This window comes from Lasioglossum baleicum, chromosome 10, assembly GCF_051020765.1.
Source record: "Lasioglossum baleicum chromosome 10, iyLasBale1, whole genome shotgun sequence".
In the NCBI taxonomy this organism is placed as follows: domain Eukaryota; kingdom Metazoa; phylum Arthropoda; class Insecta; order Hymenoptera; family Halictidae; genus Lasioglossum; species Lasioglossum baleicum.
The window spans coordinates 7,537,863-7,552,654 of NC_134938.1; the positions used below are offsets into that span (position 1 = coordinate 7,537,863).

Sequence of the window (14,792 nt, forward strand, 5' to 3'; positions counted from 1 at the left end):
CAAAAACATAATTATAGTAATCAAGATTTCCATTAATTTCGAATCGTCTGGTCCTCACAGTGTTAAACACGCTTTTAACTTTCAATTACTCGCACATAGCAAATACGGATTTCGCATTAAAGTAGTTATTTCGTTGAATAAAAATGTATGTATGTCGGAGTGCGAGTAATTGAATGTTAAGTACACCCCTGTCAAGTGCTAATATTTCAAGTATGAGAAGATATTATAATTTGTACGAATCTTTCTTGCCACAAACGCTTCTCATGCGATTAGTGTACCATGTGTATGGACGAGAGAGGAAACTATTTTACTCTGGTTTGTGTGTTTTGTAGCAAGACAAAGATTCTCATCTATAAAACGAGAGCTCCAGAACGGCTGTTCGTGTTATCTTTATCGCAAGTACAACTGTATACGACTGCAAGCGTCCGTTCAAGATTTATAAATGGTAGCAGAGTCGCCAAATCAAGACTTGTGTCCCTACTCTATCTTCTCCTTCTCTTTCTGGTACTGGCAGAGAGGGGATAATTTTTCTGGCGACTCTGAGCAGTAGCATCGACTGGCGAAATCATAAGAACGAATTCAGAGCACGTTCCGCATCCTACGTTTAATAAATTAAGTGTTTGGCAAAAGACATCACCCAGTTGATACGCTTATAGTTTTAGTATATTAAACTGACCTGAAATTGTCATAAAAAAGAGATATTAAAAATTGTGCAAGCTGCACCAAAACCACATTGAATCTTTTATATAAAATGTTTTGTATTTGCATCAATTCTTACTTAACACTTTACCTACCGGATGCCTATTAATAGGAATTTCAATAATTGTGCTGTACCAAAAGAAAGCATAGAAATTTTCTTTCACATTGCAATCTTCAACGAAACTATTAGATGACGTTATTGAGGGTGACTTGTTAGTTCACAATGAAAATTGCTGTTGCTATTGAAGGTTCCATTAAAAAGTTGTTAGCCGTGTACCATAGATTTTGCAAAATTATGCAATATTTACCAGTCGGTGATGTGTTAAGAATTTACGTGTACTTACAATTAGATTTCTCATCTATGCAACATTGAACTGAAACCTGCGTATCGATTAGATGACGTCTTACGGGTGATGGTAGAAGATAGCATGTTGTTCAAAGTACATAATTAGTCGATTAAGTTGTATCTATCGTAAGCCAAGCTTTACAGTTCCTTTTAATGTCCGTAGCACGAATAAAACTATGTACAGTTAGAAGAGTTCGCGTGATAAGCGGAAAGTATCTTTTTTAGACAGAGTAAGAGAGGACACGGCATCTGGCTGTGTTGGAAGCCTACAATTTATTTAAACTACGCGACAGGATATCGTGTAAGACAAGCGAATTGCGTTTACTTTAACAAGATACATGTACCTTCGAAAGAATTTGCATAAAACAGAAAACAGAAGTTCTATCGATATGTTTGTGTTCTAATTTATCTTCCTCTTCAAGTAATGCAAATCCAATACCAAGCTAATGGCTGAGAACTACAAGATTAAATACAATGTAGAATATTTGAGCTGTATTTAGTCATCGTGCAGATCCGTTGAGGTTAAATTCTTTCTCATCCGAAAACATAACCTAACTATACCGAGAAAACAGTGAACATAAACTATAGAATTAAAAGATCGGAGAGTCGGAGAGAAACCTTTGATTGACATAAATTATGTAGTGCTTGAAGATCGGAGAGTCGGAGAGAAATCTTTGATTGACATAAACTATGTAGAGTTTGAAGATGGGAGAGTTGGAGAGAAACCTTTGATTGATGGGCGCGGGGATAACGTGGAACTTACAGTGATCTGAAATACCACATCGCTATAAGTTCCACCACCGACGAGATATAGGAATAGACCTGACACCCAATGCATTTTGGTGTCCGTCGGTATTGGGTTCCTAGCACCCCATTTCCTATATCTCGTCTGTGCTAACACCCCGTTACCATTCAGTGTCAACACCTGTCAACACCTCTATACATAGAATTAGAGAGATGTATTATTCTTATTTCTAGGGGCACAATATTTATAGCCGGGTTAATAGCAAATTATGGATATAATTTAAAGAAAATTATTGCTATCACTGGCATTTTAAGGTGTCGGTACTTCAGATTCCTATGGACACCAAGTCCCATAAGGTGTCAGGTCTATTCCTATATCTCGTCTGTGATACTATCACCGACCAGATTACAACTGACAAACAGCCAGAAACTAAATCAGAATTAATAATAAATAAACAGTTCAATTTGAATAGAAAATCAAAATTAATTTTGAGTTTCTCAATATTAGTTTTGACCGATATGGTAGGATGTGACACGGAATGGTAAGGAGGCTCAAGAGCCCCCCGAACGTAAGACAGAAAGAAACATTGGGTGATTGATCTATATACTCTTACACCTCGTCTGTGCTCACATATTTATATATATATAGTATTTACAATCCAAAAACTTCAAATTTACAGTTAGTGTTTCAAGCATAAACAAAAGTGTCGACCACTAGCAAATATTTATTTTGCATTGAAGTAGTCATTTCGTGGTGCGTTTTTTTAATCTACCTTCTCGTAATTCGCCGAATCAGCTTTTCATGTGTTCTGTATTGTTAATTTGATTCGTAATTGCCTAAATAGCTTGTAAGAGTTTCATAGAACACAAGTATTGTTTTCAATAAATACATTTCGATAAATACGCTATGTTATTGTCAACTATTATGCATACACTATTTACAGTTGTCACGATTTGTATAGAATTGTAAAATATTAAATGTTTGTTAATTCAAAACACGAATAGGTGAACAAAGTGTTGTAATTTATTTAATGAATAAAATATTAGTGAAACAAATAACAATGACTGGTCGATGTATTTGTTTATTATTTTTACCGAAGAGGAGATCTCCTCTATTTTACAGAAAAATGTTTAGTAGATTAAAATTAAGCTGAAATTTCAATGGAATGACATATTAACAATCTCAAGGCCTTAGTATTACCCTAGCCACTTGCTAGTGTCCTCAATCATTATCAGTAGATACATGTGATGTCATCATTCTCATCAAATTGATCTCACTTACGGATCTTCTCCACAGCCACAGCCCTCATAAACGTACGACACATAAATCATCCGGTATATTTTGTTATTTTTTAATGAATCCTATTTGTTATCAATTACAATAGACAATGTATTCTCTGCTTACAATGTTGCGTAAATTTAGAGAATTCCAGACAATGTATCATATGCATTAGAATTTATACGATTGTGATAACATCAGGTATTTTTTGATTGTTTATAGATAACGTAACTATGGACCAGATAGAACCGCATCTCGATGTAACGATACATGAAAATGAAATTGTCGACGGCGCTGTAGAAATTATTAAAAAAATAAGACCAGCATGGCCAGTGGATGATCTACAATTTAAGGTAATGAAATTTTTGAAATTACTAATCGATTACACACTCTGACAGCCTTATTTTAAACATTTGAATAGCGTATAAACTGCATTCACGTATTTATTTAACGTATGAATACTATTCATGGTAAAAATTACAACAACAAAAACATTAACATAGTAAAACTATGATTACTGGATTACTTATCTAGCCTTTGGCTTTATCCATTGATAACAAGGTTTCTTTTTAGCTTCAAATCTCTCGTTGTAAGGATTATGATAACAAATACTATATCCATTCATTACTACATAAGATTAAGTTAAAAAAGAATGAATTAAGTAAGATTTGAATATGCAGTTATTTGTAACAATAGAAAATTGGACTTTATATCTAATGATTATGCTCAATTTCATTTTTAGATATTTAATGACGGTATAACGAATAAACTCATAGGAGTATGGCATTCTGGATATTATAAAGAAATGGTTTTGGTCAGGATTTATGGACACAAAACAGAACTGCTTATTAATCGTAAAGATGAAACCAGAAATATTCGGGTGAGTAAGTGTTTTGTAAAATATATCGGAGTATCAACCCTTAGCACTCGAATGGTGACTCCATTATCCAAAATATCTAATCAATTACTAAACATTTAACCTATATTTATTTCTGGGAAGAAATATTTAATCTTCGAGCTAAAATAGCTCTGAGTGCAAAGGGTTAATAAAAAGAATAAAGCTACATCCAAAGAATATATTTTTTCAGATATTAAATAAGGCAGGCTTCACACATTCCATTTATGCAACATTTAATAATGGCTTGGCCTATCAATTTATCGAAGGTGTTACGCTTACAACAGACATGGTAAGAAAACCTGATGTATATACTTTAATTGCTAAAAGAATGGCACAAATGCATAAACTTAAACCTGATAGCGATGAAATACCCAAAGAAGCATGTATATGGAGCAAGCTAGAAAAGTTTATGGACATTATGCCGAAACAATTTTCCGTTCACTCTAAACAAACAAGGTAGCGTATTACGATTAGAAACATCATCATACCGAATTTCGTTCCCTTTTTCATTTATGTATTTATTGATTTTCAGGTTTGAGAAATTAATAAAACCAATTGATGTATTGAAAGAGAATTATCTGCTGTTAAAAGAGACTCTTACAAGCTTGAACAGCAACGTAGTATTCGCTCACAATGATTTACTTTTAGGAAATGTGCTTTACAATCAAGAAGAGAACATTGTTACTTTCATTGATTTCGAATATACTGCCTATAACTATCAACCTTTCGACATAGCCAATCATTTCGCAGAATTCGCTGGTAATTCAATTGTGTCTTCCAAATCTTACTTTCTAATCGATCACATAAAAATGTTATGCTCAAAATAGATCAATTCTGTTTTAGGTATCGATAATCCTGACTATTCTTTGTATCCTGAAGAAAACTTACAGAAAGCTTGGCTAAGTATATATCTTCAGGAATACAACAATGTAAACTATGTACCTGAAAATGAAATTAATTTACTGTATGTGCAAGTAAATAAATTTGTTCTATTGTCACACTTCTTTTGGGGTTGTTGGGGACTTATACAGAGCGAACATTCAACAATTGACTTTGGCTTTTTAGAGTAAGTATACGTATATATCAATACATATATACATAGCACTTATAGATAGCTGCTTGTTTTAGGAAGCATTGTATGATTTTAATTAAAACATTTTTACATGTTTTTCTTATGCTATAAAATATATAGAATAATTATATAATACTTTATAGGTATGCTGCGATACGATTTAATGAATATTTCAAGCAGAAAGAAGACTTTCTCAGTATGAAATTATGAGATTCCAAAGATTTGTTGTTTTTATCGATTTAACATTCCAAAAGATTATTGTATTTACATTTAAAGATATACAAATGTTACTGTACCTATACATTCCCATAGTTGCATTATGATATTATTTTATATTCTGTTATGTACAAATGGATATTTTAGAGAAACAATATGTATATGACTCTGTTAAAATCGTGAACATATATCGTATTCGAATTGTTTTATGTAGATTATGTATATACACAATTAATGAACAATAAATTATTCTATGTAAAAAGTATTATTTCAAGAATATAATGAATGAACAATAAATTATTATATGTAAAAAGCATTATCGTCATAGAATATAATGTTTCAAAAACGAAGAAGAGTCTCTGTATTATAAATACAATTATATGTTTTCGTAGAACCTGTAATAAAAAATCCTCTTACATACACAATATATTTTGTTTATATTCGTATTTTTTCAAAAATTTTAACATATATTGCACATATATATATATATATGTGTGTATTAATTTTCTGCGGATGTTTGTGCAATTTTCAATTTGTTGTAGGCAAATCTTAACAAAGTGGAATCGTGTATTTAAAATGTTATTTTCGGTGATAGTAGACTTTGATAAAAATCGTACTTACGTTCTGTGGAATTTTATATTCTACCGTTTTTCGAAAATTTCTAAACATCTGCAGTCTAGAAATAACAATAGAATGTTCGAAAACATCAAAATAATTCGAAATTACTTCGTGTTTCGCAGAAGCATATTAAAATTCATAGTTCTCGATCAAGCGACATATTGTTCGATCATTTTCGTACATGAATTATTCGATAGATCTTCGAATATATCGAACACTGTACAATTCTAAAATATAAAAAGAATTTTCCAATATACGAGACAACGATTTTCTTAAACACGTGTAATATTAAATAAACTAGTGATTATGTGTGCTACGTGTACAAATACATATAGGAATTTTACTCGTACGTATACGGTGGACGGCGAGAACCGATGTCATATGGTGAAGTCGGTCAATTGACTAGCAAGTATGTTTTTGTCTGGGGTGATCACGTACGCATCTGCACGCACCTATAAATCAGTGTTTATTTTTAGTAAAGGCTTTTTGTAGATTTTCCAAAATACTTGTAAATACGTGTACGGTATCTGAGAAATGTAGAGATTCGTCGTATCCGAACCATTTGTTCTGATCGATTCACTCGAGATTCTGAGATTATTCATATATATTCGAAACGGTGAAAACTCGAACACTCGAGCGTAAATATTATCGACAAAGCGACAGAGTTTTTCGGTAATTCGTTCCACGTTCATTCGGGTAATTCGAGAGTGTATATTTGTCAATAACGAGAGCATATTAATTAATAGACGAGATTGATAATTAATAGACGAAACCTCTGTCCTGCTAACTAAATACCTCCCGAATAAGGTGTTCTACAGCATTCGTGTAAACACAGTACATATATATCGTTCGAAATTAAACAACAACCGCGAAACATAACTGTTACGACAGTCTACTTCTTGATTGAAGCTGTTGTTGTACAGTTTCGATTGTTTTCGTTCGAATTTACTCTACAAAAATTGTTTCTGGAAATATTGAAAGTACTTTGAGAAAGCTTGAATCATTTTAGCTTAGCATATCGTATAACATCTCAGGGAAAAAGATCGAGTGAATTGTGTTTGTGTGGTGTGTATGTATTTGTGGATAGTGTGCACGAGTCCCGGCATCACGAGACGGTGTATCGATATTTGAAGTATCTTTTTGGAAACGTTGTACACGCTGATTGTGTAAGATGCATATTGTATGCAAATGTTTGAACGTGTCCATAAAATCCAGGGGCACTGAACTGCAAAAGGTCAACATCGATGACATTGAACTGACACCTCAAGAACAAACCGACGGTTTCTTTCGTCAGGTCAGCTTTTATTCGTAACAATCACTCTCGTTCGTATTTTGCAATACGCGATAACAATCATAATTTACAAGATAAACATTGCCAATTACACTAGAAAGACAAACTGTAATATTTGCATTCGTAATAATCATATCTCTCCCGTATTGTACAATACGCAATAATACCGTAATTTACAAGATATGGTTGATGAAATTACACTAGAAAGACAAAAACTATGTAATATTTGTACCCATAACAATCATTCTCGCCCGTATTTTACAATACTCGATAATAATCATAATTTACAAGATACGATTGATAAAATTACACTGGAAAGACAAACTATGTAATATTTGTACTCATAACGATCATTCTTGTCCGTATTTTGCAATACGCAATGATAATCATAATTTACAAGATACGGCTGATAAAATTACACTAGAAAGATGAACTATGCAATACTCGGACTCATAATCGTAATTTACATGATAAATATTTATAAGATTGATAAAATTACACTAGAAAGATAAACGATGTAATATTTGTACTTATAATCTATATATATCTCATATCTCGTAATTTACAAAGTAAATATTTACAAGATACGATTGATAAAATTACACTAGAAAGATAAGCTACATATTGGGTTGGCAACTAAGTTCGTTCGGTTTTTGTGATTTATTCCAATGTAAAAAACCGAACGAACTTATTTGCCAACCCAATAATATTTGTGTAATGTATGTTTTATTTGTTTTGAGACAGAATTTAGCAACGATATCTGAGCTTGAAGGCATCACTAAAGAGCAGCCAGGTTTAGTGGAGATAAGAAATGTGGGATCATGGGTTATTCACCGGTGTTACAATTGTTCCATGTACACGCACGCTGTACACAGAGACTATGGTGCTGCTTTAGTTCTTATTAATAATGACATTGTTGTGAGTATACATATATAATGTATATACATATAACATGTATAAAGTATATTTTATATATTCTGTATGGTTTTTCTTATTCTAGACTTCACCTGAAGAAATAAACAAGTTAAAATGTGGTCCAGATTATAGTCCAGTATTTAGAATAGTTATCACCCCTAATACTTTGGAGGAGCTAGATTACCTACAGCAGCCAACTAAATTTTCTGGTAAATAGATAATAGCTTGAACTTCAGGTTTTCAACAATGTTACAATATATTTCATTTTATCTATCTAGTATCACAATTACCCAATAATATACAAGTAGCCTTGGGTGGTCTCCAACAGCAACTCGAAGAAGCAGTCCAACGAAGATCTACAGAAATAGAAGATAAAATTCGTGCTTTTACAGCAGAGCAGTATCAATTATTAGAACAGTTTCGCGAACGAGCTCATAACGAGCATAGAATATTAACAAGGTCTTCCACGTCTTATACATGATAGCTAGACTGCAGATCTTTATTCATTCATGCCTTATAAAAATTGTTGAAAAATGTTGGAGTATCAAGTTCAACAGAATTTCTACAAAACTTGAAAATTGCACAAACATCTGCAGTCTAACAATCACATAGCAATAGTATTTATACAGTACTATGTTACATTAAACTTGTATATTTTCCAGGTTAATATCCAGAGGAGATGAAACCAATAGATTAACAAATAATATAGAAACACCTCCTACAACTCCAGATAGTTTTACAACCAGTTTACCTATCTCTACAACTAATATGACGAACACATCGTCGAAAGTAATATCAAACGAAACAACAATCCTCACTGGTCCTAATGTTAAGCATGAAGGTGCTAAATATTCTCCTACTCCTGTTGTTGTAAGTATATGCTGCATCGTGTATTTTGAGGAAGTTCTTTCTTTCAAAAGTGTCTGGTAAAAACTTCAATGGACATTTTTTATAGAATGGTAATATAGAGAAGAAGGATCGATTATACATATATACTAAGGAACCTGTTAGTTTTGATGCAGAAGCTTTATTTCCACTGGAAGGTATGGAAGATACTCATAACACCGATCATGCCCAATCTTCGGAAGAAGGATCCGATACAGATGGTAATCAATGATAATATAATAATCAAAATTTAGAATTATTCGAACTTAAATGTATATTTGTACTTTATTAATGGTGCGTTCAGATTCAGGTCAAGATGAAGGTATTCACATGCCTAGAGGACAAAGGGGAGGACATTCTACCTTGGCTAAATCATTACCAGTTACTGTTCCATCATTTCCTTCGTTTGTGCGTAGAACGGTTCAAGATGAAGACGACGATCAGGTATGAATGTACCATTAACTTTTTCTCATATTATTTAGTTATAAGTAGACTGCAGATCTTTATGCAAAATAAAAATGTTCAGCAGCGATTGCGGGCAGCAGGAGTTAAATAAAAATGTATTTCATCCCCTAATAGTTTTTTACATCTGAAAACAACATAACACTGTTTTTAGATTTTTCGAATTTTTCACTGTTTTCTATTTCACCTAGTCAATTTCTTGTTTTACGCGTTTTCCAATTTTTGTAGACAAACTTGAAGAAAGTGGAGTGAAATGAAATCCTGTTTTTAATGGGGACAGCCTTTGTAGGTCCAAAACAAATAAAAATTGTAATATATAAATGCATAAAAATCTGCAGTCTAGTTTTATAAGTTTTCTTATAATTAAATACCTGTATCCATATGTGCAATAGAACTTCTATTATCGGCTTCTATTATATTTTCTATATCGAACTTTATGTATTTCAGACTAAATAATGAAAATGCATAGTAAAATAGAACGAATAATAATAAAACAATTAATATAATAAAAATAAAACATTTATTGTGTTATACATTTCTGGAGATTATCGAATGTAAATATTATATCGAGATATTATGTACTACATAGATAACAGAGCATTGTATATAAAATAGGTGTTCCGATGATAAAACTTCTACTGTATATTATATAACAGTAACCTTTACTAAATCGAATGATACGATGTTTCCAGTTATCGAGAGATCCTCACGATCCACATAATATTCGAGCTTCGATTAAAGCTCTAGCTAAGAGCGTTCATGGTGATACAGTATTTGGAGATTTGCCACGTCCTCGTTTCTCTACTCAAATCTGACTTTAAAACAATTTTGAGAAATGGAAGATGAGATATTATGTTAAGAAAATAACACATATATAAGAAAATAACGTATATATATATATATACAAAAAAATATATATATATAAAAGTACCTATTATTCGTAATTTGTCGTCTTTCAGCGAATTCTACAAGAGATTGATGTATGCAAAGACAGAATAAACATACAACTGTATAGAAGTATTGACATTTCGCATATTTTGTATACATTCTACGGTAAAAAAAAATTGAATTGAAGTCGTGGCTTCGTCAGAATTGTTGAGTTTCTTGATGAAATGTGAAGATTTTTATATCTATGTATACGTGAGGCTATATTATAAATATGCTATACATTTATTACAGATTGATCATATATAAATATGTATAATTTCACGAATTATTTAGATTTCGATAAATCAGTGCAACGTGAGATTTGTGATGCCATATCTGAAATAACATCGTACTAGAAACAAATTAAGAGAGAAAGAAAGTTTCTTATGTATCAATTAGAAACTAAGCTAATCGAAATGATAATTTTACAATAGTTGTTATTTTTACAATGTACTATTATCACTAGATGTAGACAAACTCGTCATAAGTTACGCCAATAACCTTGATCATGATTTACTGTTATAGACTGCACTCATGTTAGTACGTAACATTTCAATACATTACATTGTTCTTTCTATACAATTTTTTCTTTCATTTTTAACTATTCATTTTGTTTTATTTGATCAAAGAAGGATTGCAGCTTTTGCGTAGAATCATATATTTCTATTATTATTATTTACATAGTTTTTAAAAAAATTTTCAGAGTTTCAGCATTATGTTGTGCGACTTAAAAATGTCGATTTCTTTTCAGTTTCCAGAACAGTATTTCATTTTTGAAAACAGTTCTATATATAATTCCGTATTCGTCAAGTGTATTTCGTATCTAACTTTTGACCAGTTCACGATTTTTAGTTTAATCACAAGTGAAATTGAAATGATATCGCAAAAAATCGATATTACGTTTACGAGAGCTACATTATACATCTATACATTATTTTCGTAAACGGACGCGCGTGGCGAAAATACAGAAACGTATATAAAAACAGTGTATAACGAATCAAACGCGTTCATACATACGTTTTTGAGAGAAGAACATTAAGCACCAAGAAAAATTACAGTAGATAGTCTTATTTTACTTATACTGTTTGAATTCACATCAAGCCACACGCTGTGTTACTTTTTTTTTTATAGATTTATACCATTAGTTTTTTAGAATTTGTAATTTTTGTACGAATCAACGGTATCATGTGCTAAACTACAAATTACATATTAGAAAGAAAATAATGAAGCGAATTAGAGTACAAAAAAGAATATGTGGCTTTTCTAATCATGTAATGCACAATTATGAAATTGTATATCAACGTTCTATTCGTCGAATTGTAAAATCTAACAAAATGCTCCTACGATAAAGCTTTATGTCATCTATAAAATTGATTAATGAGAATAAAATGTTGCTATATGAAAAGAAGAAAATAAAAGTTTCGTAATCACAACACCGATGTTTATTTTACAATACATTTATGTTATAGAAACTTTTCTTTTACGTACAAACATGTATAAAAACATTTTCCGTATATAAAGAATTCTTTATACGTTATCAAGGATAGTGTACGGGAAAGTCTTATCAAAAGGTATTTAAGTATTCAGTTGTTTTTGTATTACAAATTTCGAAACTAATCATGTATTATTTCAAGTGATTCATTCAATTATAAACATAATACTGCATTTACACGATATATTTATTTATTCGATTGAAGCTTCGTACCAATTAAAATAAAATTAATCGATTTCAGTATTCAGTTGATCTTCGTATATGTTATTCATAAATTTCATATACACTATGACGTCAATGGTTTATTACAGCTTTATTTTTCGCAGCTAATTCCATTTGTGCCGCAGCTACAGATTTCATTCCTTCTTGCACAGCAGTTAAGTTTGATTTCCAAGCTGCTAGTAAATCACGTAGTTGCATCCATTGTGGTCGAGCAAATGTTCTAAGCATAGTACTAGAAATAAGTACTTTGCGACCGGCTTGATCCATACGCGCTCGAACGAACTTTGTTTTCAATACTGAAACATTAATCAAATGTTTAATTGCGTAATTGGGCGTAAATTAAATTGTATAGTAGATTGTAAATGTCGAATAACTCGATAACTTGGTAAAAGTGATTGTTTACCAAGTCAGTACTGATCCTTTTTATTTTCCCTGTATATGAATCTTCATTTTTATAATGAAATTAGAAGATTTGTTTTATTTCTACAGGGTGAGCAAATAACATTTATAATATAGGACTCACCGTCAATAATGAAACTTTCTACTTCGTCCTCGTTAATTTGCAATTCCTCCTGTATCGTGTCGAAGGACATTTCAGGATTAGTTTCTGCCAGTTGCATGAACGTTAACAATCTCATTTTCTTCATATTCTGCTCATGATTTAATCCTGAAAGAGGAATAGTTATTTTTTTATTTATTCAACGTGTATAATTGTACTTTAGGATTAAAATGTGTACCTAGCTGATGCTCCACAAATTCCTTGTGGTTTTGATAAAAATGCAAGTATCCAGGAAGTTTGTCTTTCACGAATACAAGAAGCAGATCGTGAATAAGTTCTCCTTCCAAGAATTTTACAGGTTTTAACGCTAACAGAGGATCGAGCAAGAATGTGTTGGGATCGGCTAATGCAGCTAGAATGCAACGTTGTGCATCTTCTCTAGCTGCAGAAGCATTTTCCGCTGTATAGGTGCCTAAGAGCTCCACCATAACTGCAGCAGCTTGTTCTCTGTAATTTTATTTTTCATCATTTTTTATTAAAGCTTATCATCATTATTTTTATGATAATTCATTATAATTTATTTTTAAATACGATATATAACTTACCCCTGTTTACATTTTAGAAGTACTTCGTGCAGTAGCCTAAGCAATTTCTGCATTTGTTCATTGGATGGTGGGAACGAAGCAAATTGTTGTTTCAGTTGCTGAATACCACCGTACACTGCTTTTACTTGATCAACGTTGCAAGCAATTTGAACTATGTGATAATAGACATGATACCTCATCGGAGATTCGTCGGGAAGTGACTGGAATAATAGCCATAATCTATAAAAGAAATGTTGTATCTATACAGTATGTCTGTTTTAAGTGTCCTCGCATCATTATTTTGCATTAACTTACGCTTTTAGACACACAAAACCAAGTTTGTGACCGGGCGCTTTCGTTAATTTCTCACAGAACGCTAATATTAGATTTTCTGCTCGTTCCGTAGGGATTACTATCATGATAGACACAATATCGTTCAAAACTGTTTCGATTTCGTTTTCGTTACCCTCTTTAAAGCAAGCCTCGCAGACACCTATGATTTTGTGTAGATCATCCTCGATGCCTTTCGGTGATTTTTCTTCGCTGATCTCAGCACCCAAACTTTTGAAATATACCCGCAGTTCTTGCGCCTAGAGACAAATATAAGTAATTGAACAAGAATAATGAAAGCTTTGAGAAAGAATAAAGAAAGACAAAACAGAATTGACTGAACAAACGATCATAACCTGTAAGGTACAGATGGATACTCGAATGTGAATGAACGAACTTGTGATGTATTGTAACATATTGTAAGCGACAATGACGATATTTAATTATTTAATATAATGCAGTTGTTTTATACCTGGTCCTCCAACGGCAATTCCATGAAAATCGGTGGAACCTGCATTTTGGTAATTACTGTCACGTTTCCGCAGGCAATGTCTCAATCGTAGAGACCGATGTGAACTAATCCTCATACGTTATTAGCTTTTGCAAGGCTACCAACTATATATGTATAAAAGGGAGCATTATAATATTATAATTCTTGCAGCGTTGGTAATAGAAACTGGCGCGAAAGTTGAAACATGAATTGTTGCAAACAACTTCAATTTTGATCGGATAAGAATTACATAAAATTCTTCTGTTTTTACTGTTTTAAATTACACCTACTCATTTTTGTCGTAAATCATTCGAACGAAAAATCGTTCGCAAGACATAGGAACCAAATAAACAATTTATTTCTCTCTTTAGTTTTGTTAATACTCTTGAATTCTTGTAATCTTTATTGTCTGAAATTACATCCACCCATTTTTGCCATAAATGCCTAAAATAAGCAGTCTATTCATTATTAGACGAAATAAAATTATTAAGAATTATTAAGAAAGATTTTCTTTCTTAATAAAATCATTGTCGTCATAAACGCATAGAACCCGTTGTCTAATTATTATAAATGCGGGACAGCAAAACGAACAAGTAGCTTCCTGTTTCGCAACTTTCTTTATTAACGCCATTGCAGTTTCATCTGAGCCAGGTACAACTCCGAGCTCGACACCAAAAGCGAGCTCGCACAATAATATGCGCAGCCCTTACACATCGTACACACACACACACCTTGGATAATTCATCATTCTGACGCTAAACATAGGAAATTTACAAAAATTTCGTAATATGTCGGCGACTCCCCTCGTAATCCCGGATGCAAA

General features: G+C 32.1%; 3 protein-coding genes across 8 annotated transcripts; 2 read left to right on the top strand and 1 right to left on the bottom strand.

The window, feature by feature from the left end:
- The first annotated feature begins 2,396 nt into the window (after positions 1-2,396).
- Positions 2,397-5,680, top strand: Eas (ethanolamine kinase 1). 5 transcript variants are annotated; one of them, XM_076431817.1, is made up of 8 exons: positions 2,420-2,543; positions 2,913-3,124; positions 3,291-3,421; positions 3,811-3,948; positions 4,157-4,422; positions 4,499-4,725; positions 4,810-5,032; positions 5,182-5,679. In XM_076431817.1, the coding sequence occupies exons 3-8, from the start codon at positions 3,302-3,304 to the stop codon at positions 5,246-5,248; spliced, it is 1,041 nt and encodes a 346-aa protein (XP_076287932.1). In that variant the 5' UTR covers positions 2,420-2,543; positions 2,913-3,124; positions 3,291-3,301; the 3' UTR covers positions 5,249-5,679. The 5 variants fall into 5 exon arrangements, with proteins under 5 accessions (XP_076287935.1, XP_076287932.1, XP_076287933.1 ...); XM_076431818.1 differs by having other exon boundaries at positions 2,429-2,543; positions 3,087-3,124; positions 5,182-5,680; XM_076431820.1 differs by lacking the exon at positions 2,913-3,124 and having other exon boundaries at positions 2,397-2,543; positions 5,182-5,680.
- Positions 5,681-6,260: 580 nt separating this feature from the next.
- Positions 6,261-12,021, top strand: Pras40 (Proline-rich Akt substrate 40 kDa). 2 transcript variants are annotated; one of them, XM_076431813.1, is made up of 8 exons: positions 6,261-7,166; positions 7,908-8,081; positions 8,164-8,287; positions 8,357-8,537; positions 8,741-8,948; positions 9,034-9,184; positions 9,268-9,407; positions 9,873-10,055. In XM_076431813.1, exons 1-8 carry the CDS (start codon positions 7,044-7,046, stop codon positions 9,879-9,881), a joined length of 1,110 nt encoding a protein of 369 aa, XP_076287928.1. In that variant the 5' UTR covers positions 6,261-7,043; the 3' UTR covers positions 9,882-10,055. The 2 variants fall into 2 exon arrangements, with proteins under 2 accessions (XP_076287928.1, XP_076287927.1); XM_076431812.1 differs by lacking the exon at positions 9,873-10,055 and adding an exon at positions 10,118-12,021 and having other exon boundaries at positions 6,262-7,166.
- Positions 11,794-14,107, bottom strand: Eif3m (eukaryotic translation initiation factor 3 subunit M). The gene is made up of 6 exons (XM_076431815.1): positions 13,952-14,107; positions 13,465-13,739; positions 13,171-13,389; positions 12,804-13,072; positions 12,590-12,733; positions 11,794-12,362 (listed from the first exon to the last, which is right to left on the bottom strand). The coding sequence occupies exons 1-6, from the start codon at positions 13,994-13,996 to the stop codon at positions 12,139-12,141; spliced, it is 1,176 nt and encodes a 391-aa protein (XP_076287930.1). The 5' UTR covers positions 13,997-14,107; the 3' UTR covers positions 11,794-12,138.
- Between the last annotated feature and the right edge of the window lie 685 nt (positions 14,108-14,792).